We start from the raw sequence: 22409 nt of genomic DNA, 5'->3' as shown, positions 1-22409 counted from the left end.
TATTCACTTACAACCAAAGGGCATTTACCTATAACTGGAGTGTTGCTTTGTATTTTCCATAACAAGAAAATAACCAGAAACCTTGTTTTTATCCCGAAAATCTTGAATTTCCATGTCTAACCTGGCATAAGCATATGACTGAGTAAACCAAAACTCTGCTTTGTAATATTAGGAGACAGTCTGATGGCGAATTCAAAAGACTTGAGTCAGAGTCAGCAGGGGAGGACACAGAGAATTTCAGAAACCCTACTAAAGGGTGAGGTTGCTTTCCTGTTCTCAAGATCAGGGAGTAGGTGGGTCTGCAGTCTTCATTGCATCACTCCCATTTCCACCATGGGCATTAAGAGCAATTATTATTATTATTTTTTTTTTGAGACAGTGTCTCGCTCGCTCTGTCACCCAGGCTGGAGCAGTGGCACCATCTTGGCTCACTGCAACCTCTGCCTCCCAGGTTCAAGCAATTCTCCTGCCTTAGCCTCCTGAGTAACTGGACAACAGACACCTGCCACCACGCCCAGTTAATTTTTGTATTTTTAGTAGAGACGGGGTTTCACCATATTGGTCAGACTGTTCTTGATCTCCTGACCTCAGGTGATGCACCCGCCTCAGTCTCCCAAAGTGCTGGGATTATAGGTGTGAGCCACCGCTCCTGGCCAAGAGCAACTATTGATGCCAGAAAAGGAAAGGTGAGCATATGAAATGCTTCATATCTCCAATTCAGAAGAGAACCTCTTATGTCTATATAGTAAGAAAATATTTTCTGAGCCTATATTGATTATTTGTATGCTTGGAGAATATTAAAGATAATCATAATTATTCAGCTTTACGTGTGCCAGGCACTGGGCTAAATTGGAAACATAGATCAATCTCACTGAATTTTTAAAACTTTAAAGCAGCGGGAACTTTATATGGTAGTAGCTGGTTGCTATGCCAGGTACAAATGGGAAAATAAAAGCGTAGAGAAGGTCACACAGCTAGCTACATTATAGAATTAGGTAGGATTCTGAGTCGCCTGACCCCAGAATGTACACTCTTAATGTTATGAGGCCCCAACCCGGAATCTTCTGAAACAACATTCAGTGAGGAGGGTCTTATTTCACTCACCAGTTCCATTTTGTGAAACCACCCCATCATATATACCTTCCAAGTAGAATGCTTGGTTTTAACTATTTTAGGAATAGTCTTTCCAAATCAGTGCTTCTTAAGATTTAACATGCATATCAGTTCACCTGGGGATTTTCTTAAAATGCAGATTCTTATTCAGGAGGTTTAGGATGGGGCTTGTGACTTTGCATGTCTAGCAGGCTCCCACGTGATGTTGATGCTGCTGGTCTAAGGACTACACCTTGAGTACCACTGGTCTAGATGATGATGATGATGATGATTATCATTATTATTTAGATGGAGTTTTGCTCTTGTCGCCCAGGCTGGAATGCAGTGGCGCACAATCTCGGCTCACTGCAACCTCTGCCTCCTGAGTTCAAGCAATTCTCCTGCCTCAACCTCCTCAGTAGCTGGGATTACAGGCACATGCCACCACGCCCAGTTAATTTTTCTTTTTTTCTTTTTTTTTTTTTTTTGAGATGGAATCTTGCTCTGTCACCCAGGCTGGAGTGCAGTGGCGCAATCGTGGCTCACTGCAACCTCTGCCTCCCACGTTCAAGTGATTCTCCTGCCTCAGCCTCCTTAGTAGCTGGGATTATAGGCGTGTAGAACCCACCCAGCTAATTTTTGTCTTTTTAGTAGAGACTGGGTTTCACCATGTTGGTCAGGCTGGTCTCAAACTCCTGACCTTGTGATCCACCTGCCTTGGCCTCCCAAAGTGTTGGGATTACAGGAGTGAGCCACTGCACCCAGCCAATTTTTTGTATTTTTAGTAGAGACAAGGTTTCATCCTGTTGGCCAGGCAGGTCTTGAACTCCTGACCTCAGGTGATCCACTCGCCTTGGCCTCCCAAAGTGCAGGGATTACAGGCATGAGCCACCGCGCCCGGCCTAAATTATTTTCAGTAGTCTAGATCATTAATTATTGTTCTTTTATTTGAATCTTCACCAGAAGAATTATGATCTTCCTTAGCAGATCCCAGCTTGGAAATATCAGGTACTTTCCAACTACTGGCAGAGACTGTAGTTTATAGAAGTTTTCACATTTCCTATTTTCTTCCACCAAAAATGCTTCTAGGTCTAGGATTTGTAGACTTCGAAATCCTGGACAGGGGCAAGCTCCTCTGTCCTTTGTCTTCATAAATATAGCCGCTTGTTCTTGAAAGATTAATACCAACTACATCAGAGTTCGCTCTGGTGTTAGTGTCTCTAGGCACTGGACAATTTGTCTGCATTAACATTTTGCAGAGGAGGTTAAGTAGGACAACAGGTTGAGAAGTTTTCTATTCTTGCTTCCCAAGATTTTAATTATGATTGTTTGGTCCTCCACGTAGCTTTTTATTATCATGGATGCTCCTTGGCAATGTAAAGCCAAATGTTACCTGGCTATTTGCATATGCAGCCCACCAGTTTTCATGGCTGGTGAGATGCTGTTACAGTGGATTTTTTTGAAAGGGAAAACTTTGTATAGGCCAGTAATTAGGTTTTCTTGAAGATATCTTTACTGATTCACTCAGGTTAGTAAATAATGACCGTGCAACTAGCATTACAGCCAAAAGCTCATTCATCCTATTCAACCATATTCTGGACTCTCATCAGCTGATTTTTCCTTAAGGATTCAAAGCCATTCAAAGCCACAGGCATGATGATTCCATGAGACTCTATGAGATTACATGAGACTGAGTTTCAGGGAACAATAGGGTCTGAGTTGAGTCCTTCCTACAGATCTTTATTGAGCTGGAATCCTTGCAAGAATAGAGGGCCTCTTCAGATTTAAGTTTAGACCCAGCCAGTACCACTTCATGGGCAGCTAGAACTGGTAGGTCCAGGAGTACTTTGAGGGCTGAATATCTGGCCCCTGGCACATCTCCTAATACTGCCTCTGTGACCACACAGGTGGAACTTCCTGCTGATACCCTTTCCATATTGTCCCTCTGTTCTGCAGCTGTGTCTTAGAGTCCTGTGTGTTCAGTCCTTCCATTTGCATTTTCTCCTTGGCCAGTGTATTACTTTCATTGGCACATTCAATATATGAATGAGATACATCCCCTTTAGACCCCACACTTCATTGCCTAACTTGCCTCTGGTTAGCCTCATGCTTCGACATTGGTAATACAATTACCATTGGAAGATCAACTTAAAGAAATACATCTTCTCCAGAGGGCCAAAGCGGGATCCACTGTCTGTATTTAGTGTCTGCTACCTCATTCTATAATTTCTGTACAGATCCAGCTTCTCTTCTGCTTTTAGAAAGTTTCAGCCTCCTCCAGTTCTGTGACTTCCCCCTTCCACCCCACTTCCCACCACTATGAAGGTAACACCATTTTTATTTCTCTCTCAGGCCCTCCTGCTCTTTCCCAGCTCTGTCGCCTGTGTGTCCGGAAGTGTCTCGGTCGAGCATGTCATCAAGCCATCCACAAGCTATGTCTGCCGGAGCCGCTTGAACGATTCCTCCTATACCAATAGTGTTAAGTGTCCCTGGGAAGATACTTGGAACTACACAGATAGTTGTCTGCTGTACCTAGAGTACCTAGTGTAGATGCTCAACAGCTAGACTCTCACTATCTTCAAATGAGCTCAGTTGAAGTAAACCCCCCATGAGCTAGAACACTTGATGAGTGGAAACTCCTGGTTAGTTTAATGTTCTCATTAACCAAGGGGCAACCAGAAACCATTTAGCTTTTAGCTCTTGTTATTAAAAAACTTAAAAAATGTGAAGTAGAGTGAAAATAATAGGCATTTTTTTTATGATTCAGGATCTTCTTGTACCTAAAAGTCAACATTCTGAATATTGTATAGACACATGTAAATTCAGATAGATAAGATTATAACAAATGTTAGGTATTCCAAGATATGTTCTTGATTTAGTTCCTCCCTTCAGCCCTTCCCTATTTTTTTTTCTTTCTTTCCTTGAATAAATCTCTGCTATAATTTTGAATTTGTGTGTATATATACACACACACATATTTAATGTTTTCAATGTCCCTAATATATATATATATATATATATACTTTGAAAACATATATATATATATGTTTTCAAAGTCCTTAGTATATGTATAAGCCTATATGCATGTTTTCAAAGTTATTTATATATAAAGTTATATATATATACTTATATAAAGTTAAGTATTTCAAAAACATGGTTAACTGAGGCTTCCAGTTACTGAGGTCCTGGTTGGTAAGAGAGACTTTGGAAGCGATCAGTGTACCTAGCAGTTAGGGTCTATTGCTTATTGCTTCTGATATCAAATACAGTTATTTGAAGTAAGCAGTTCTAGGATTGAGCAACACTGGGTGTTCCCAACAACCTGAACCCACAGTCATCGTCTGAGGCATGTTGCAACCCAAGCACTCGCTTATTTTCAAAGTCAAGATCCTCATGGTTTTTGAAATAATTACATATTGATGCCAGCCACCAAAGCGGGCTCAATGCTGGGTGGACAGGCGCCCAAAATAAGCACAAAGGTATATAAAAAGAGGCTTCTCCTTTTCTGTATTCTGCTTCTCCTTCATCTCATCTCTCTCTCCTTCTGCCATCCCTCCTCTTTCTTCTTTTTCCTTTTTGTGAATTTAGAACATGGGAAATGAATAGACTTTTAATTATTGTAAGTATTACTGTCATGGTTCAGTATTTGGTTCTAAAATGAAAATTCCCTCTCAGATCATCCTAAGACTCATTTCACACATGTATTTTTTCCCAATTTTTTCTAGACCTCTGGCTCTCAACTGAAGACAGTTTTGCCCCACTTCACTGAGACGTTTGTCAATGTCTGCAGACATGTTTATTTGCAACAACTAGGGGAAAGTTGCTACTACCATCTGGAAGGTGGAGACCAGGGATGGAGCTAATCACCCTACAGTGCACAGGACAGCCCACAACAAAGAATGATCAGGTCCAAAACGTCAATAGTGCTGAGAGTGAGAAACCCTGCTCTAAACAAACCTATGCTATTCAATACAGTAGCTACTAGCCACATATGGCTAATGAGCACAGGACTTGTGGCCAGGCTGAATTAAGATATATTGTAAGATATATTACATTTTACATATTACATACATATTACATATGACATTTTAATGATTCGGTAAAAAAAGAATATTGAATATTAATAACTTTTTTCTTAGTTTTTTGTTTGTTTGTTTGTTTGTTTTTTGAGGTGGAATTTTGCTTTTGTCACCCAGGCTGGAGTGCAGTGGCACGACCTCGGCTCAGTGCACCCTCTGCCTCCCAGGTTCAAGTGATTCTCCTGCCTCAGCCTCTGGAGTAGCTGGAATTTCAGGCATCTGCCACCACGCCCAGCTAATTTTTTTTTTTTTTTTTGAGACAGAGTTTCGCTCCTTTTGCCCAGGCTGGAGTGCAATGGCATGATCTCGGCTCACTGCAACCTCCACCTCCTGGGTTCAAGCGATTCTCCTGCCTCAGCCTCCCATGTAGCTGGGATTACAGGTGTGTGCCACCAAGCCCAACTAATTTTGTATTTTTAGTAGAGATGGGGTTTCACCATTTTGGTCAGGCTGGTCTCGAACTCCTGACCTCAGGTGATCTGCCCGCCTTGGCCTCCCAATGTGCTGGGATTACAAGTGTAAGCCACCGCATCCAGCCCTGTATATTTTTTTCTTAGTAGAGACAGGATTTTACCATGTTGGCCAGTCTGGTCTCAAATTCTTGACCTCAACTGATCTGCCCGCCTCTTGTTTTTTATTTTTTATTTTTTTTGTATTGAAATATTAGTAACTTTTGATGTTGTGTTTTTAATTTTTTGAAAACTTCCATACTGTTTTCCATAATAGTTGTACTAATTTACGTTCCCATCAATAGTGTATAAGAATTCCCTTTTCTCCACATCTGTACTGGCACTTGTTATATTCCATTTTTTGGATAGTAGCCATTCTAACTGGGGTGAGATGATACTGCACTGTGGCTTTGATTTGCCTTTCCCTGATGATTAGTGATGTTAGGCATTCTTTCATATACCTGTTGGCTATTTATATGTCTTTTTTTTGAGAAATGTCTATTCAGATCCTTTTCCCATTTTAAAATCAGATTATTTGTTTTGTTGTTGTCAAGTATGATCCAGCAATCTCATTACTGGATATTTATCAAAAAGAAAGTAGTGTATGGAAGAGGTACTTGTACCTCCATGTTTATTGTAGCTCTATTCACAAGAGCAAGATATGAAATCAACTTGTCTATCAACAGATCAGTGAATAAAGAAAATGTGGTATATATGAAAAACGAAATACTATTCAGCCTTAACAAAGAAGTAAATCCTGTCATTTGCAGCAACATGGATGAGCCTAGAGGACATTATGTTAAGTAAAGTAAGTCAAGCACAGAAAGATAAACACCATATGTTCTTGCTCACATGTGAAAGCTAAAAAACTGAGCTCATAGAAACAGAGTAGAATTATGCTTATTAGAGACTGGGAAGGGTAGTGGGGAGGGTATAAGAAGGAAATGTTGGTTAATGGATACAAAATTATAATTGGATAGAAGAAATAATTTTGAGTGTTTCATAGTACTGTAGGGTAAATGTGGTTAACAATAATTTATTATATATTTTCAAAAAGCTGGAAGAGAAGATTTTAAATGTTCATAGCAGCAATGAGAAATGTTTGAGGTGAAGGATATTCTAATCACCCTGATTTGTTCATTTCTAGGTATTAAAATATCACTCTGTACCCCATAAATATATATGATTATTACATACCAAATAAAATTTAAAGAAAAAAACTTCTGATGTTGATCATACACTGAAATGATAATCTTTTGAATATATTAGATTAAATAAAATATATTATTAAAATTGATTTCACTGGCTTTCTTTTTACTTTTTTAGTGTGACTATAATTACATTTTAAATTACACGTGTGGCTCACATTACATTTCTATTAATAGTACTGTAGATCATTTTCTGATTTTTAGAATTTTGGAATATCTAATAATCTTAATTAGTTAATTGGGAGTAAAAGGTTACATTTTAATCTTACATGATATTTCCAAAACAAATCTTGTTTTTTTAAAAAAAAGTTTAAAAAATTAAATAATGCTATAAAAATACTATAAGAAAATGTACATGAAAGGGAAAGCATTTTTGAAATATAATATCAAAGGCAGAAAGCTTAAAGGAAAATACCGATAAATTGGAATACATTTAAAATATGTTGCAAAAAATGCCACATATAAAATGAAAAGGCAAACCAAAATAGAGGAAAACTGGATGTGACATTTATAGCAGATTAAAAGTTAATATTTGAGGACACAGGAAACTGTCACATCTCATCCTTAGCTTTCTCCTTTTCCCAGTGGAGAATTTTGGTGAACAAGTATGTAAATATTACCCAATCCTTCAGTAAAGTCTAACACGTATATGATACTTTGTGCATTATTTAGAAGATATTAAGGAAAAAAACTAGATTATCTGGCTCTACTTGCTGTAATAAATGTATTGCATGATATGCTGGCAAAACAATATGTAAACTTACCTGTTTCAGGTGGGATCAAATTCTCCTTTTATGAGAGATGTGACAAGAAAAACTCCTGAAGATCATTCGTAAACCTTAGGAAAGGCAATTTTCACAAATCTTGAGGAAGGTACAGCATAGTACAACAGCCATGAAAGGAGGTACGATTCGATGTGCCCCAAATATTAAAGGGCAGAATGATCTCAGCTTATTTCTACATTTCAACATATGAAGAGTTCATTTACAAATCAATAAGAATAATATAGGTTCATAAATAGAAATATTAGCAAAGCAAATGACTAGGAAACTTATCAAATAACACAAATAGTTATAAAAATGTTAAAGATGGCCGGGCGTGGTGGTACATTCCTGTAATCCGAGCACTTTGGGGGGCCGATGAGGTGGATCACCTGAGGTCAGGAGTTTGCGACCAGCCTGACTAATATGGTTAAACCCTGTCTCTACTAAATACAAAAAAATTAGCCAGGTGTGGTGGCACATGCCCATAATTTGAGCTACTTGGGAGGCTGAGACAGGAGAATTACTTGTACCTGGGAGGCGGAAGTTGCAGTGAGCCAAGATCGCGTCATTGCACTCCAGCCTGAGCAACAAGAGCGAAACTCTGTCTCAAAAAAAAAAAAAGTTAAAGATGGAAAATTGATTGAAAGAAAGGATAGATTTGAAACAGGATGAGGAGCCACTTGAGCCATCATTAGCTGTGGAAAGATCAAAGAGGAAAGAACAGAGAGTCTTCCTATCAAAGAATGTTTAGGAATTGGAGGTTTTCCTTCAAAGTGTTCTTATGAGTGCATTTTGTCTTTTTTTTTTTTGTCAACTGGGATCTTGCTGAATGTCTGAGTTCTGTGTTAAGCCGTGCAAGGCTCTAGAACATTCAACCAGTCTGTGACCCCAGGGAGGTGTTCCATTGCCCACTGCAACTGCAGACCATGGATGCCACAAATCATTTGTATGGACCTCTCAACACTGGTAGCCTTGAGGGAGAAGGTGACAGTCAAATCCTGAACAACCATTCACCAGACTCCATCTGATAGTCCAGGTCCCTGAATCCTAGAGTGGTGCTGATGTCTTACAATTTATGAATGAAATATTAGACATGAGATAATCTTTTTTTCTTTTTTTTTTTTTGAGAAGGAGCCTTGCTCTGTCACCCAGGCTGGAGTGCAGTGGTGTGATCCTGGCTCACAGCAACCTCCGCCTCCTGGGTTCAAGCGATTCTCCTGCTTCAGCCTACCGAGTAGCTGGGACTACAGGCATGTGCCACCACGCCCAACTAATTTTTGTATTTTTAGTAGAGATGGGTTTTCACCATGTTAGCCAGGATAGTCTCAATCTGACCTCGTGATCCACCTGCCTCAGCCTCCCAAAGTGCTGGGATTACAGGCGTGAGGCACCACACCCAGCCTAGACATGAGGTAATCTTTAAGTTCCTTTAAAGCTCTATATCTATTAAGCTATATTTAGACCATCAGACTAATCATCTGGTTTTTATGACATTATTTCGTTACCAACTAGATCCAGGTTTTTTCTGCCTGCATTCGGTAAACCAATCAGTGTGACATGGGTTTTGTAAGAGAAAAGATTTATTCACAAGGCTGCCAAGCAAGGAAGCAGGATAATAGCTCTCAAATCCACCTTCCCAAAGATAAGGCTTAGCTATATTTATGGGTTAGGGAAGTGGGGTGGTCTAAGGCATGGGGAAAAGTGGGGAAAAAAGGAACAGGTTTATTTTGTGCAAGCATAGCCAGTATTCATGACATTACATAGGACATATAAACCAAAAATAGTGGCATCAGTATGATCTGAGGGTGGCATTTTTGGTTTTCTGACATCAAAAGGCCATTTCTCAGGCACTTGTGGAGGCCTAGTTGAATAGTCAGTGGCCTTAACTGGTTTGAACTGGACAGGAGCTGGCCCAAGTTCCTGAAAAACAACTGACGCAACCATTACTGTGGTAAACTATGAATGTTACTTATCAAGTAGCCAGTGAAGGTTAAATTTCAGCACACAGCAGGGTGGTATTCAGCTACTGTAGCTTTTAGCTTCATGAACAAAAGAAAAGAAATTAACAAAAAGCAAGCAACCAAAAACAAGTAGGGCAGACCGACCTGATCAAATTAACCCTTCAGTTTCCATTTTGCCTGCTGTTTGGGGTTCTTAGATACTAATACAGATTATTTCACTTTTTATACTATATGGGATGTTTTTTTCCCAAAACGGTATAATTTTTACAATTTTAGTCATGTTTGAAGTGCTCTAAGATAGCTTCTCAATTAATTCATTTAACACATTTTTTACTCAGCATCTATAATGTACTAGACACTGTAGAACAGTGTGAAAGACAGACATGGGGCTGGGTGCGGTGGCTCACACCTGTAATCCCAGCACTTTGGGAGGCTGAGGCGGGCGGATCCCGACCTGAGGTTGGTAGTGCGCAGCCAGCCTGACCAACATGGAGAAACCCCATCTCTACTAAAAACATAAAATTAGCCAGGCGTGGTGGCACATCCCTGTAATCCTAGCTACTCGGGAGGCTGAGGCAGGAGAATTGCTTGAACCCGGGAGGCGGAGGTTGCTGTGAGCCGAGATCGCGCCATTGCACTCCAGCCTGGGCAACGAGCAAAACTTCGTCTCAAAAAAAAAAAAAAAAAGACAGACAGACATGGTGTTTGCTCCCAAAAACCTCATGTGTTAGTGAGGACAACAGGAAATAATACAAATATCATATCAGGAAGTGATAAAAAGAAAAATAAAGCAGATTGGGGGTAAGGAGTGATAACCGAGTCTTACTATTTTAGATGAGTTGGTTAGGCAAGGTCCCTGGCAGGGTGACTGAATTTTAGAATAACTACTCACGTATGTATATAATATTTGTTAGTTAACTTTTACTGTTAAGATTTTTTTCAGTATTTTCAGTATATCATATTTTTTATCCCTTTGCCTGATTTAACATCGATATCTTATTATAAAAGTATTTATGATTCTGGCTTTTCCCACAAACCATGTTGTAATAATTTCCTGTTTTGAACCCTTTGGGACTATCCTTTTAAATGGTTGTATCATATTCCTTAAGTATTTCCATATTGTTAGATACTTAAATTATTTCTAGTTTCTTGCTATTGTAGATAACATTGACGTGAACTTCATTTTTACATAAATCTTCAAAATTTTTGAAGTATTTCTTAGATTTCCAGAAGTGTGATTGGCATATAAAAACTATTTGGCCTGGTGCAGTGGCTCACTCCTGTAATCCCAGCACTTTGGGAGGCCGAGGCAGGTGAATCACGAGGTCAGGAGTTCCAGACCAGCCTGGCCAACATGGTGAAGCCTCATCTCTACTAAAAATGCAAAAACTAGCCAGGTATGGTGGTGCATGCCTATAATCCCAGTTACTGGGGAGACTGAGGCAGGAGAATCGTTTGAACCCGGGAGGTGGAAGTTCCAATGAGCCAAGATTGCGCCACTGCACTCCAGCCTAGGCAACAGAGAGAGACTCCATCCCCACCCCCCAAAAAAATAAGGAAAAGAGATTATAATTAATACATATTCTTTTTTTTTTTTCTGAGATGAGGTCTCACTCTGTCGCCAGGCTAGAGTGCAGCGGTGTGATCTTGGCTCACTGCAACTTCCGCCTCCTGGGTTCAAGCAATTCTCCTGCCTCAGCCTCCCAAGTAGCTAGGACTACAGGCAGCAGCCACCATGCCCAGCTAATTTTTTTTCTTGGTATTTTTAGTAGAAATGAGCTTTCACCATGTTGGCCAGGATGGTCTCAATCTCTTGACTTTGTGATCCACCTGCCTCGGCCTCCCAAAGTGCTGGGATTACAGGCGTGAGCCACAGCGCCCGGTATATACATATCCGTATATTAGAAAATGAACTATATGTAAGTTGTGGGCATCATGATCCTTCACCAGGGTTAGGATCAGGATTAGGTGAATGAGGCAAAAAAATTTAAGAGGGCAACAAAAAGTAATTAATGTGCATATTTTAGTGTACCAATGTTAAGGCAAAAAGCCCATGATAGCCAAATATTGAAATAAAGACAGGCTGTTGTTGTTTGTTTTATGACCCTGCATTATTGTGCAGTGAGAATAGTGTTTCCAATCAGCCCTTGGTTCTGGGATATGTGGCTGCCGAGTTTATAAGGTATGACAATGACATGCAAGCAGATTGGGCAATGCAGGCTTTATTTGCAGCTTACATTAACTTTTTTTTTAAATTTGAGATGGAGTCTCGCTCTGTTGCCCAGGCTGGAGTGCAGTAGTGTGATCTCAGCTCACTGCAACCTCTGCCTCCCGGGTTCAAGTGATTCTCTTGCGTCAGCCCCCCAAGTAGCTGGGACTACAGGCTCGTGCCACCACGCCTGGCTAATTTTTAGTATTTTTAGTAGAGACAGGGTTTCACCATGTTAGCCAGGATGGTCTCGATTTCCTGAACTTGTGATCCACCCACCTTGGCCTTCGAAAGTGCTAGGATTACAGGTGTGAGCCACTGCATCTGGCCAGCTTTTTATACTTCGTACAAAATATGCATAAAGGCATACATTTCTCTTTTGGCCTCTTGCTCCCATATGGCTCAGCACTAAGTAGTTCAATGTGCATCTCCTAAGAACACAGAGATTCTCCTATGGAACTGTGGCGTAGTGATCACACATAGGAAGTTTGATACTGATGCATTACAACTATCCATATATAACGAGATTTCAGTTCTCACACTTGTGGCATTAATGATATATTTTCTGTCATGTTCCACCATTCAGGCTCTCTTTGAGGATAATGCATCGAATGTAGTTATCAAGTTTCTTTATTTTCCTTTAATCTAGAAAGCTTCCCTTCCGCCTTTTGACTTTCATGCTGTTGGCATTTTTGAAGAGTCCAGCCCCATTGCTATGTGATTATCTCTCAATTTTGATCCACCTGACTGTTTCCTCAAGAATACTGCATAATGCCTGATTTTTTTTTTTTAAATTCTTATTTGAGCCTTATTATACTGCCTGGCCAAGTAGGACTGAGTGACTTCTCTCTACAGCAGTAGAAGCAGAGTATTCCAAATCATCAGAGCAGATGTATACCTTTTTAGGTGTTAAAGGTTTTGTGCTAGAAAAACTGCCAGCCGAGGCTGGCTGGGCGCAGTGGCTCACGTCTGTAATCCCAGCACTTTGGGAGGCTGAGGCGGGTGTATCACTAGGTTGAGAGATCGAGACCAGCCTGACTAACATGGAGAAACCCCATCTCTACTAAAAATACAAACAATAACTGGGTATGTAGCGTGTGCTTGTAGTCCCAGCTACTCGGGAGGCTGAGGCAGGAGAATTGCTTGAACCCAGGAGGCAGAGGCTGTAGTGAGCTGCAGTTGTGCCACTGCCCTCCAGCCTGGCAACAGAGCGAGACTCTGTCTCAAAAAAAAAAAAAAATGCCAACTGAGAAAACGAGAAGTTTAAGCTCCTGGACCAACTTTGACTGATTGCAAGTGACTTTCAAGGCTCCCCCAAAGTCTAAGCATAACTGAGCATCCCAGCCTCAAAATGCATTTTAAAACTTTTTTTTCTTTCTTGCTTTCAGCCTTGAAACATACTTTGATATTCTTTGTTTCTCTTTTCCACGAGGCACGTTGGTGAACAGTGCTCGCTTATCTAATTAAGTGCTTGCCTAGAAATTCCAGGGGACAATTTTGAAACAAAAAAGGCTCAGGGCCCCAGCAGCAGAATCCTCCTGCTTGGGGGAGTTACGAACAGTTAGGCTACCACTACCGGGCAGAAGTCAGGATGACGCAAACTGGACCTCCGGACCGGCGATTACTCAAGATAGTGATGGGCAAGAGACACACAGAGTTCTTCCCTCCCTTGATATTCTCACATTTTCCCACACTTTTTCCTTCATTTTAAACCCCTTCACTCAGCCCAAAAAGGTGGAACGGTCTTTTAAAGGCTGGCCATTCTCCAACTGGTAGCATTTGGATAAAATTGATTTCCTTTTACTACACCTTTTGCTTCTTGAGTTTTCAGCCTTTTTCTTAGCAGTGAGCAGCTGGACTTGAGCCGGCTATTTTGGGGAGGAAAGAGTCTCCTAAACCATGCCTGAGGTGTGCCTTGGACATCCAAGTGAGGGGTGGGGTAGAGACACTGGCTACTGAGAACTCTGCACCTGGTAAGGAATGATTGTGGCCTTATCATCTGCTGCAGGCAATGATCATTCTGTTTTCTAACCTAACCTGGGCCAGTTTCACTGAACATCCAGACACACACACTGACACACATGAGGGCTGACTAGAAGTTTGTAAGATTGCCCTTTTCTTGTGGCTCGTGGTAAGCCAACCAATTTCTCCATAATCACAGCTCATATACATGTGGTTCAACTTTATGTTCATACAAATCCACAAATGCATGAACTCCCCTTGCAAAGAACTGTTGTTAAACAGTTTAAAAATTCACCTCCCATCCTCCTATTTACCAGTGTTGATCAACATCATAAATATAATGAGAAGATTAAAGGCTGATGAATTAATTCCCTCCCAGGTAGTAGGGAAACAACCTGGAAATATTCTTTATTGTCATTTTGGAACTTAGTTTTGAATATGGAAAAGCCTCATCTACTTGGAATTTAATTAAAAGTAAATAAGCTGCACTATAAAGATTTTACTGGGAAGGGAAGGAAATAGCATCCAGTTTCCTCATTGTGCCCTTCTGTTTAACTCGTCATCCAGTCTGTGCTGGGAATCAATTTCTCAGTCTCTGCCAAACAAGTTTATCATTCTTCAAATCTTTCCTGACGCAGTGGTAAAGAATTTGTATACTTATGGCCTTCTTGGTTAATTCTGCAAATAGAAATAGAGGGAAGTTTAGTAGTGTTTATCCCAATTTTTTTTTTTTTTTTTTTTTTGAGACGGAGTTTCACTCACGTTACCCAGGCTGGAGTGCAATGGCGCGATCTCGGCTCACCGCAACCTCCGCCTCCTGGGTTCAGGCAATTCTCCTGCCTCAGCCTCCTGAGTAGCTGGGATTACAGGCACGCACCACCATGCCCAGCTAATTTTTTGTATTTTTTAGTAGAGACGGGGTTTCACCATGTTGACCAGGATGGTCTCGATCTCTTGACCTCATGATCCACCCGCCTCGGCCTCCCAAAGTGCTAGGATTACAGGCTTGAGCCACCGCGCCCGGCCGTTTATCCCAATTTTAAATGAGCCGCCTCTTTTTAAAAAGTGCAATTTGGGCCGGGCGCAGTGGCTCACGCCTGTAATCCCAGCACTTTTAAATGCTGAGGTTGGTGGATCACCTAAGGTCAGAAATTCAAGACCAGCCTGGCCAACATGGTGAAACTGGTCTCTACTAAAAATACAAAAAATTAACTGTGCGTGGTGGCGGGTGCCTGTAATCCCAGCTACTCAGGAGGCTGACGCAGGAGAATTGCTTGAACTCGGTAGTTGCAGTGAGCTGAGATCATGCCACTGCACTCCAGCCTGGGTGATAGAGTGATACTCCATCTCAAAAAAAAAAAAAAAAAAAAAGTACAATTTGTATTGAGAGAATTATAGATTCACGTGCAGTTGTAAGAAATCACACAGTGATCTCCATCCAGTGCACTTTGCCTCGTTTCCCTCAGTGGTAACTGTAGTACAATATTATAACTGGGAAATCAACATTCATACAATCTACTGATTTTATTCCATTCTCCAGTTTTACTTGTACTCATTTTGTGTGTCTTCAATTTTTTTTCTTTTTTATCAAGACGAAGCCTCACTCTTGTCCCCCAGGCTAGAGTACAATGGCGTGATCTTGGCTCACTGCAACCTCTGTCTGCTGGGTTCAACTGATTCTCCTGCCTCAGCCTCCTGAGTAGCTGGAATTACAGGTGCCTGCCACCACGCCCAGCTAATTTTTGTATTTTTAGTAGAGATGGCGAAAGCTTAGTAGAGATGGGGTTTCACCATCTCTACTAAGGTGAGGAAGGGTGAGGTAGGACATTTAGTGAAATTCTTGCAGCTGAAAGGAAAAAAACAGTTCTTTCCAAAGGTACATTATTGCAACATATAGGCACATTTGACCTGGTGATCTGCCCTCCTCAGCCTCCCAAAATACTGGGATTACAGGCATGAGCCACTGCACCCAGCCGTGTCTTTGGTTTTATACAATTTATTACATGTGCATAAGCATACCTTTGACTTAGCATTTCCACTTAGGAATCTCCCCTCTAGAAATATTTGCCTCTGTGCACAAAGCCACATGTACAAAATATGAACTTCAGTCTTTTCATAGTACTAACAGAAATAATGACCTTCTGCTTACATCATTAGGAGCATAATTAAATACTTTTGGCACAATATGGAATGCTATGCAGCAGTGAATAAAGACAGTAGCATAGCCATAAAAGCTGATATGGAAAGCTCTCCCAGACCAAATAAAAGTAAAAAGCATAGAATAATAGAATAATATAGGGGCTGGGAGTGGTGGCTCACACCCATAATCCTAGCACTTTGGGACACCAAGGCGAGGGGATCACTTGAGGTCAGGAGTTTGAGACTAGCCTGGCCAACATGGTGAAACCCTGCTTCTACTAAAAATACAAAAAATAGCCAGGGGTCGTGGCATGCTCCTGTAATCCCAGCTACTTGGGAGGCTGAGGCAGGAGAATCACTTGACTCCAGGAGTAGCAGTTAGCAATGAACTGAGATGGCACCATGGTACTCGAGGCCAGGTGACAAAGTGAGACTGTCTCAAAAAAAACAAAAATAGAATATAGGTACATTTATGTGGAAAATGTAAATTGATAAATGTGCATACATGTGTATGCATAGAAATGCCTTTAAAAATGTTAATGACACCTCTCAAACTGTTAATAACAGCCACCTAATGTTTCAACTGAGACTCCATAAATCTAAAACAGCTAGGCCTCATCTTTGCAATTAAGACAAATCTGCAGTCACTGCACAGCCAGCCTTTACTTGAGACTTAACTCAGAGCCTTCCCCTATGGGGATGAAAAATCCTCTTCCACCTGGAAGAGAGGAATGCTGGGAGTCCAGAGGTGGCCCTCAGCCTGAAGTAGCACCAAGGGGTGTGAGGCAACTGGGTTTATCTGAAACGACATGGACACAGAACACCCAAATATTTTGTATAAGCAAAATGCTAACAAAATAAGTTTTAATAATTGACAATGGAAAGATAGCAGGTCTCTTCCGCATCCCAGGCCACCTAGCAATCCAGTTTTCCAATTGCAATGGTTCATTATTTATTTAGAAGTTAAAATAAAAGGAGTGGAGGAAGGGTGAAGCAGGACATTTAGTGAAATTCTTGCAGTCGAAATGAAAAAAGCAGTTCTTTCCAAAGGTACATTATTGTAACATATAGACACATTTTCCCATAAGAAACTCCCAGTGAAATTGAAAGCACGTGTGCAGATGGCCAGGGCGTGCTGTGCATGATACTGTGCAAGCAATTCAGCAGGGCTGCTGCTGCAAAACCAGCGTTCTCAGCTCTGGGTGCTGGGGCTTGTCTCCATAACAAGCTACCATGTAACAAACGGATCTCAGCAGGGTGAACAACACTCGCAGAAAGTGAGCTGTTTACTTCGTCCCCACCCTGCTCCCTTAACTCTAAAAAGTTACAAACTGTAAGTTTCCTTCCTGATAAATGCCAAGGCTTCCTCACTGATTGGTCTCAGTTTGGGAAAGGACGTGACATCAGCAACTTCGGAGACTGGGGGCTGGAGGGTTCTTGTGGCCTCTGCCGGGCCTCCAGCCAGTTAGGTAAAGTGTGTGTGTGTGTGTGTGCGCGTGTACCCGAGCGTGTGCTTCTCTCTGAACACAGGTAGTACTCAGATTACCCTGCCTGCTCTGTTCTTTGCTGCAGACCATTTGACCAGGACGTGTGCAGCTCAGCCAGCCACATAAATTTTTCAGGAGCAAGGGGAGCATGAAGTTTGGACTTTGCTGAGCAACTGAAGTACGGCGCAGAGCTTGCTCACTCAGGAGAGAGCACCATGGATGGCAAGCAAGGGGGCATGGATGGCGGCAAGCCCGTGGAGCCAAGAGATGCTTCTGACACCAGGCTTCTTTCGAACCCATTGATGGGCGGTGAGTCATAGGGGCAGTGGATTCAGAGCCCTGGGGAGGTTGGCTAGTAATGTGCTAGGAGAGGAGGGCTGGGCAGTTTCAGTGGCTCTGTCTGAGGTGTCCATGTGGCTGTTACTGGGCAGCTGTCCACAGCTCGCTGGTATATATCCCTTACACAGCTGTTCAAAAATGTGTACACTTCCTTCTGCAGAATCCTAAGACAAGACAAGACAAATTCAATTGCCACAAATTATTCTCTAGTGAAATTTTCAGCTCCCAGGAATCATTCTCTGTGGGTCAAATGCATTATGTATTAAATTGGAGGCTTGAAAGTTACTTATAAATAAGAAAATGTTTAATGCTAAAACTTTGTAAAAAATTTGCACGTCTTAGGTAGTTGGCATTTAGGTGGGGCAGGGTTTATAAATGATGTTCAAACATTGAGCACTGATTTGAGTCACTTTCAAAAGAGACAAAAGAGACTTTGTTTTATTTAAACATTGGAGAATCATCTTGTAGGTATGGTTCTCACCTGACAGGTGGTGTCTGTAGTAATATACAGGATCCCACAAATACTCACTTCTGTGAGCATTCAGCAGGTGCCTGCTGGCTGAAAGGATTCTGAAAAATAGGTTTAGGCATTTGCAGAGGATTTTTTTTTTTTTTAAGATGGCGTCTCGCTCTGTCGCCCAGGCTGGAGTGCAATGGCGTGACCTCAGCTCACAGCAACCTCCACCTTCCGGGTTCAAGCGATTCTCCTGCCTCAGCCTCCGAAGTAGCTGGGACTACAGGCGCGCACCACCACGCCTGGCTAATTTTTTGTATTTTTGGTAGAGATCGGGTTTTACCGTGTTAGCCAGATGGTTTCGATCTCCTGACTTTGTGACCTTGTGATCCGCCCGCCTTGGCCGCCTCCCAAAGTGCTGGGATTACAGGTGTTAGCCGCCGTGCCCATCTTTTTTTTATTTTTGTGGAGTGGGGGACGGAGTCTCGCTCTGGAGTCCAGTGGAGCAATCTCGACTCTTCAACCTCCGCCTCCCGGGTTCAAAGGACTCTCCTGCCTCAGCCTCCCTAGTAGCTCGGACTACAGGTGCCTGCCACCACTCCCAGAAGTTTTGTATTTTTAGTAGAGATGAGTTTTCACCGGGTTGGCCAGGATGGTCTCAATTTCCTGAATTCGTGATCCGCACGTCTCAGCCTACCAAAGTGCTGGGATTACAGGTGTGAGCCACCGCGCCCGGCCTTTTTTTTTTTTTTTGGAGACGGAATTTCCTTCTTGTTGCCCAGGCTAGAGTGCAGTGGCGCGCTCTCAGCTCACTGCAACCTCCACCTCCCAGGTTTAATTCTCCTGCCTCAGCCTCCAGAGTAGCTGGGACTACAGGCGCCCGCCACCACGCCCAGATAATTTTGTATTTTTAGTAGAGATGGGGTTTCACCATGTTGGTCAGAATGGTCTCAATCTCCTGACCTTGTGATTTGCCGGGTCGGGGCCCAAAGTGCTGGCATTACAGGCATAAGCCACGGTGCCCTTCTTTAGTTTTTTGGGATGGAGTCTCACTCTGTCGTCCAGGCAGGAGTGCAGTGGCGGGATTTCGGCTCACTGCAACCTCCGACTCCCGAATTCCAGCGATTCTCTTGACAGCCTCCCGAGTAGCTGGGATTATAGGCATGTGCCATCACGCCTGGCTAATTATATTTTTAGTAGAGACAGGGTTTCACTGTGTTAGCCAGGCTGGTCTTGATCTCCTGACCTCTTAATCCTCCTGCCTTGGCCTCCCAAAGTGCTGGGATTACAGGAGTGAGCCACCACGCCCGGTGTTGTGTTTTATTTCTTCCATTTCTTACCCTTTCAGTACCTGTATAGTAGATTAATAAACCCTGACTGACTGCTGAGTGCCGTGGATCACGCCTGTAATTCCAACACTTTGGGAGGCCGAGGCGGGCAGATAACCTGAGGTCAGGAGTTGGAGACTAGCGTGGCCAACATGGTGAAATCCCGTCTCTATTGAAAACACAAAAATTACCCGGGCTTGGTGGCGCTCGCCAGTAATCCCCGGTACTCGGGAACCGCTTGAATTCGGGAGGCAGAGGTTGCAGTGAGCCGAGAGCATGCCACTGCAATCCAGCCTGGCGACAGAGCGAGACTCCATCTCAAAAAAGGCCAAGTGCGGTGGCTAACACCTGTAATCCCAGCACTTTGGGAGGCTGAGGCGGGTGCATCACTTGAGGTCAGGAGTCCGAAACAGTCTGGCCAACATGGTAAAACCCCATTTATACTAAAAATACAAAAATTAGTCATGCTTGGTGGCACGTGCCTGTCTCAGCTACTCAGGAGGCTGAGGCAGGAGAATAGTCTGAGGCAGAGGTTGCAGTGAGTCGAGATTGTGCCACTGCATTCCAGCCTGGTGACAGAGCAAGACTCCATCTCAAAAACAAAACAAAACACTAATAAATAATAAATACAGCAATTCAGCAGAGCTGCTGCAAAACCAGCTTTCCCAGCTCTGGGTGCTGGAGTTTGTTTCCATAACAAGGCCCCAAGTAACAAGCAGATCTCAACAGGGTGAACAACAGTTGCAGAAAGTGAGCTGTTTCCTTCACCCCCACCCTGCTTCCTTCACTCTAAAAAGTTACAAACTGTAAGTTTCCTTCCTGATAAATTCCAAGGCTTCCTCACTGATTTGGTCTGTTTGAGAAAGGATGAGACATCAGCAACTTTGCAGACTTGGGGCTGGAGGGTTAACCAGTATATGTGTACACACACACACACACACACACACACTTTTTGAGATGGGGTCTCCCTCTGTCACCCACGCTGGAATGCAGTGGTCCAATCTCGGCTTACTGCAACCCCTGACTCCCTGGTTCAAGCAATTCTCCTGCCTCGGCCTCCCGAGTAGCTGGGACTACAGGCATGTGCCATCATGCCCGGCTAATTTTTGTATTTTTAGTAGAGATGGGGTTTCACTATGCTGGCCAGGCTGGTCTCAAACTCCTGACCTTGTGATCCACCTGCCTCAGCCTCACAAAGTGCTGGGATTACAGGCATGAGCCACTGCTCCTGAACTAACCAGTATATTGTTAGCCAATATACTATATTATTTATAAGAATCTCTCTGCAGGACCGGGTGTGGTGGCTCATGCCCGAAGCACTTTGGGAGGCCGAGGCGGGTGGATCACAAGGTCAGGAGTTCAAGACCAGCCTGGCCAAGATGGTGAAACCCCCATCTCTACTAAAACATACAAAAAAATTAGCTGGGTGTGGTAGCGGGTGCCTGCAATCCCAGCTACTCGGGATGCTGAGGCAGAAAATTGCTCGAACAGGGAGACAGAGGTTGCAGTGAGCTGAGATTGTGCCACTGCACTCTAGCCTGGGCGACAGAGCGAGATTTCAGCCTTCCCTTTGACTGAACAGACCAGCCTGCTCATTCATTCATTCATTTATCCAATTTCACTTATAAAATGAGCAGAGTACTCAATGGTGAGTGAGATTTAGAGCCACATAGGCAGAACTGGATTGATCAGCAGATGTATTGAGCATGAGTTTGTAGAACCAGGAAAGCAATAGTGGCATCAAAAATCACTTTTTACACCGAATTTTTCTTTCTTTCTTTGTGAGATGGAGTCTCACTCTGTCGCCCAGGCTGGAATGCAGTGGAGCAATCTCTGTTCACTGCAAACTCCATCTTCCTGTGTTCAAGCGATTCTTCTGCCTCAGCCTCTCAAGTAGCTGGGATTACAGCTACTATGCCCAGATAATTTTTGGATTTTTAGTAGAGACAGGGTTTCACCATGTTGGCCAGGCTAGTCTTGAACTCCTGACCTCAAATGATCCGCCTGCCTCAGCCTCCCAAGGTGCTGGTGTTACAGGCGTTAGTCACCACGCCCAGCCTCTTTTTACAAAGAATTTGATAAATATGTATATATTATATATGTATTATATATTATGTATGTATTATATATTATGTGTGTGTGTGTATATATATATATATATATATTTTTTTTTTTTTTTTTTTTTTTTGAGATGGAGTCTCTCTCTGTCCCCCAGGCTGGAGTTTGAGGTGTGATCTTGGCTCACTGCAATCTCCGCCTCCCAGGTTCAAGCGATTTTCCTGCCTCAGCCTCCTGAGTAGCTGGGGTTACTGGCGTGTGCCACCACGCCTGGCTAATTTTTGTACTTTTAATAGAGACTGGGTTTCATCATGTTGGTCAGACTGGTCTCGAACTCCTGACCTTCTGATTCACCTGCCTGGGCCTCCCAAAGGGCTGGGATTACAGGTATGAGCCAGCGTGCCCAGCTAATAAATATAGTTTTAAAGCAGCAAACCAGTGATTATGGGAAAGAATCGGTTATTTGGTTGACTTCTGCAGTGTTACTTCATAGCTTAGTATTATGTTTATTTTTGTTTCCACGTAGGGGAGAGACACCAGTTTTTCACTTTTCACTGTTCAGGGTTTCTAAATGTTGTAATCAAACCCCAATGGTGACAGGGTGGGTGAGTGGGAGTGGGCAGGTGTTAATCTCAAAGGCATGGTGCTTGTAAATTGAGCATGTTGTTACAACTAGAATACAGAGTGTGAAGGCCTTAGGGAGTCTAGTGAGAACAAATTTAAAGAGATGGAGTGGGCCGGGCGCCGTGGCTCAAGCCTGTAATCCCAGCACTTTGGGAGGCCGAGGCGGGTGGATCACGAGGTCAAGAGATCGAGACCATCCTGGTCAACACGGTGAAACCCCGTCTCTACTAAAACTACAAAAAATTAGCGGGGCATG

At 42.7% G+C, this 22409-nt stretch overlaps 2 protein-coding genes across 8 annotated transcripts in view; both read left to right on the top strand.

Moving 5' to 3' along the window:
* Positions 1 to 4041, top strand: part of ASB11 (ankyrin repeat and SOCS box containing 11) — a 32407-nt gene extending 28366 nt beyond the window's left edge. For all 5 annotated transcript variants that reach the window (XM_032285951.1, XM_032285950.1, XM_032285947.1 and 2 more), the window contains one exon: positions 3445 to 4041. In XM_032285951.1, coding sequence (XP_032141842.1) covers positions 3445 to 3569 — 125 coding nt within the window. In that variant the 3' untranslated portion in view covers positions 3570 to 4041. The remainder of the gene's footprint in view (positions 1 to 3444) is intronic.
* Positions 4042 to 7001: 2960 nt separating this feature from the next.
* ASB9 (ankyrin repeat and SOCS box containing 9) overlaps positions 7002 to 22409 on the top strand; it is a 39996-nt gene continuing 24588 nt past the window's right edge. The window contains exons 1-2 of one of the 3 annotated variants that reach the window (XM_032285946.1): positions 7002 to 7732; positions 17436 to 17659. In XM_032285946.1, the coding sequence (XP_032141837.1) occupies positions 17566 to 17659 (94 nt within the window). In that variant the 5' untranslated portion in view covers positions 7002 to 7732; positions 17436 to 17565. Of the gene's footprint in view, positions 7733 to 16303; positions 17660 to 22409 lie in introns of those variants that run through there. The other 2 variants (XM_032285944.1, XM_032285945.1) reach the window with 2 other exon arrangements.

Source organism: Sapajus apella, unplaced genomic scaffold (assembly GCF_009761245.1).
Source record: "Sapajus apella isolate SASKATOON/1434 unplaced genomic scaffold, GSC_monkey_1.0 scaffold17, whole genome shotgun sequence".
NCBI lineage: Eukaryota > Metazoa > Chordata > Mammalia > Primates > Cebidae > Sapajus > Sapajus apella.
Note: the sequence above shows the minus strand (reverse complement) of the source record. Positions and strands in the feature narration are given on the sequence as shown.